Below are 1,675 nucleotides of genomic sequence, written 5' to 3' on the forward strand. Positions count from 1 at the left end.
TTTATCTATATTGTGAAATCGTGTTTCACCAGACTCGAACCCAAGACAATCATAGACCACATTAAGTTGTTTTATTATATTTATGACACTGTTTTGGTTTACTTCTATGTTAATTTGCTTTGACACAATCTACATTGAAAAGCGCTATAGTAATAAAGATTAATTGAATCATGTTTAATCTGTGTTATGCAAAGAACTGTGCAATAATACTCCATAATTTGTCGATAATATGTCCCTGTGAATATTATTAGTGTAAAAGGGAACTAAATATATTGTTGTTATACTGCCCCTAGTGTTCATTTTACATAGAAACTACAGTCAAACAGCACATGGGACAGGCTTCAGCACATATTTCCAATGAGTCTCTGTTGGCTTATTTTGTATGTCATTGACATGTTTAGTCTTGAATAAAAGTTCCTTCTAACCGTAGCTCATTTGCTTCATTCTTTAGAGAGTAAAGAAGCAGGTCCAGAGCCTGTAAAAGCTGAAGATGGAGATCCACAAACAGATGAGATCCCGACAGAAGAGATGAAACCAGGAGACCCAGAGCCACACACCGATATCCCGGACAAATCTGACGAAGAACAGGACGTGTCCGCTATGGAGGTGGAGTAGAGTGAGAAAAAGCCAACATAAACCTGTCTGTTCATCATGTGTGTGTGTGTGTGTGTGTGTGTTTGCTTTTTCATATTAGGTTATTAGTTTACGTTAGTTTTAATTTCTTCACATTATTATTATTATTATTATTATTAATGCAGTGTTACTTTATGGATTAGCAATATGAATGGTTCCGGGGTCAAAGGGTTTTTGTAAAGTTCAATGCTGATATGTCTGCAGTAATGTTACATTTGTGAGTTTAGTACTGGTAAAATAGTTTATCTTTGTTTACATGTATGAAAAAGGTTTTTTTGCATCACTTTTAGTTGGCCAGAAAAGCAGCTGTTGACGTGTTTCATCCTCTTTATTTGTGACTGAATGTATTTGATATTCTTATTTTGCAAATACGATGAAGCAAAAATGTTCCATTTGGGAAGTCTATTTATAATATTTATAGCTATTAATATTGTAATAACTGTCAGTGCCTGTTATGAAAGTGTAGCATATATCAGGTGCTGAGCGGTGAGAGATTGCTCCCATGTTTACATGTCTGTTCGGGTACCGCCATAGGAATGTATGTCTGCTTATTTATTGTGGCATAAAAGCAGCTCTTCAGTGTTCTCAGCCTCACGTGCCTTTATGTTTTTGACCTGTTAAACGTTTAAAGCTGACGAATCGTCAAATTAAGCATAGCATCATGTGTAGAAATACAGTGCTGTTTTTATTTTTGTCTACAAGTAATAATATGAGAAATAAAGTTTTTAAAACAGGATCCCCATGTTGAGATGCAGAGTTCTTTAAGGCACAGAATTCAACATTTATTTATTTATTTATTTATTTATTTATTTTTATTAAATTATTCATTCAATTACTTTTTAATTAAATAATGCATTTTTTAAATAAATAATATTTTTTTATTTTAATTAAATTTATTTATTAAATTTTTAATTAATGTATTTATTTTTTATTAAATATTGAATTTATTATTTTTTATTAAATGTATTTATTTATTTATTTATTAATTTATTATTAATTTATTTAATATTTTTGTTTTTATTTATTAATTTTGTGGGGTTTT

General features: G+C 30.4%; 1 protein-coding gene across 1 annotated transcript in view; it reads left to right on the top strand.

Moving 5' to 3' along the window:
- The window catches only part of lnpa (limb and neural patterns a), a gene marked incomplete at its 5' end in the record, with an annotated part of 25,587 nt that extends 24,218 nt beyond the window's left edge, over positions 1-1,369 (top strand). Inside the window, 1 exon segment of the mRNA NM_199480.1 lies at positions 452-1,369. Coding sequence (NP_955774.1) covers positions 452-615 — 164 coding nt within the window. The 3' untranslated portion in view covers positions 616-1,369.
- Between the last annotated feature and the right edge of the window lie 306 nt (positions 1,370-1,675).

Source organism: Danio rerio, chromosome 9 (assembly GCF_052040795.2).
Source record: "Danio rerio strain M-AB ecotype USA chromosome 9, GRCz13ab, whole genome shotgun sequence".
NCBI lineage: Eukaryota > Metazoa > Chordata > Actinopteri > Cypriniformes > Danionidae > Danio > Danio rerio.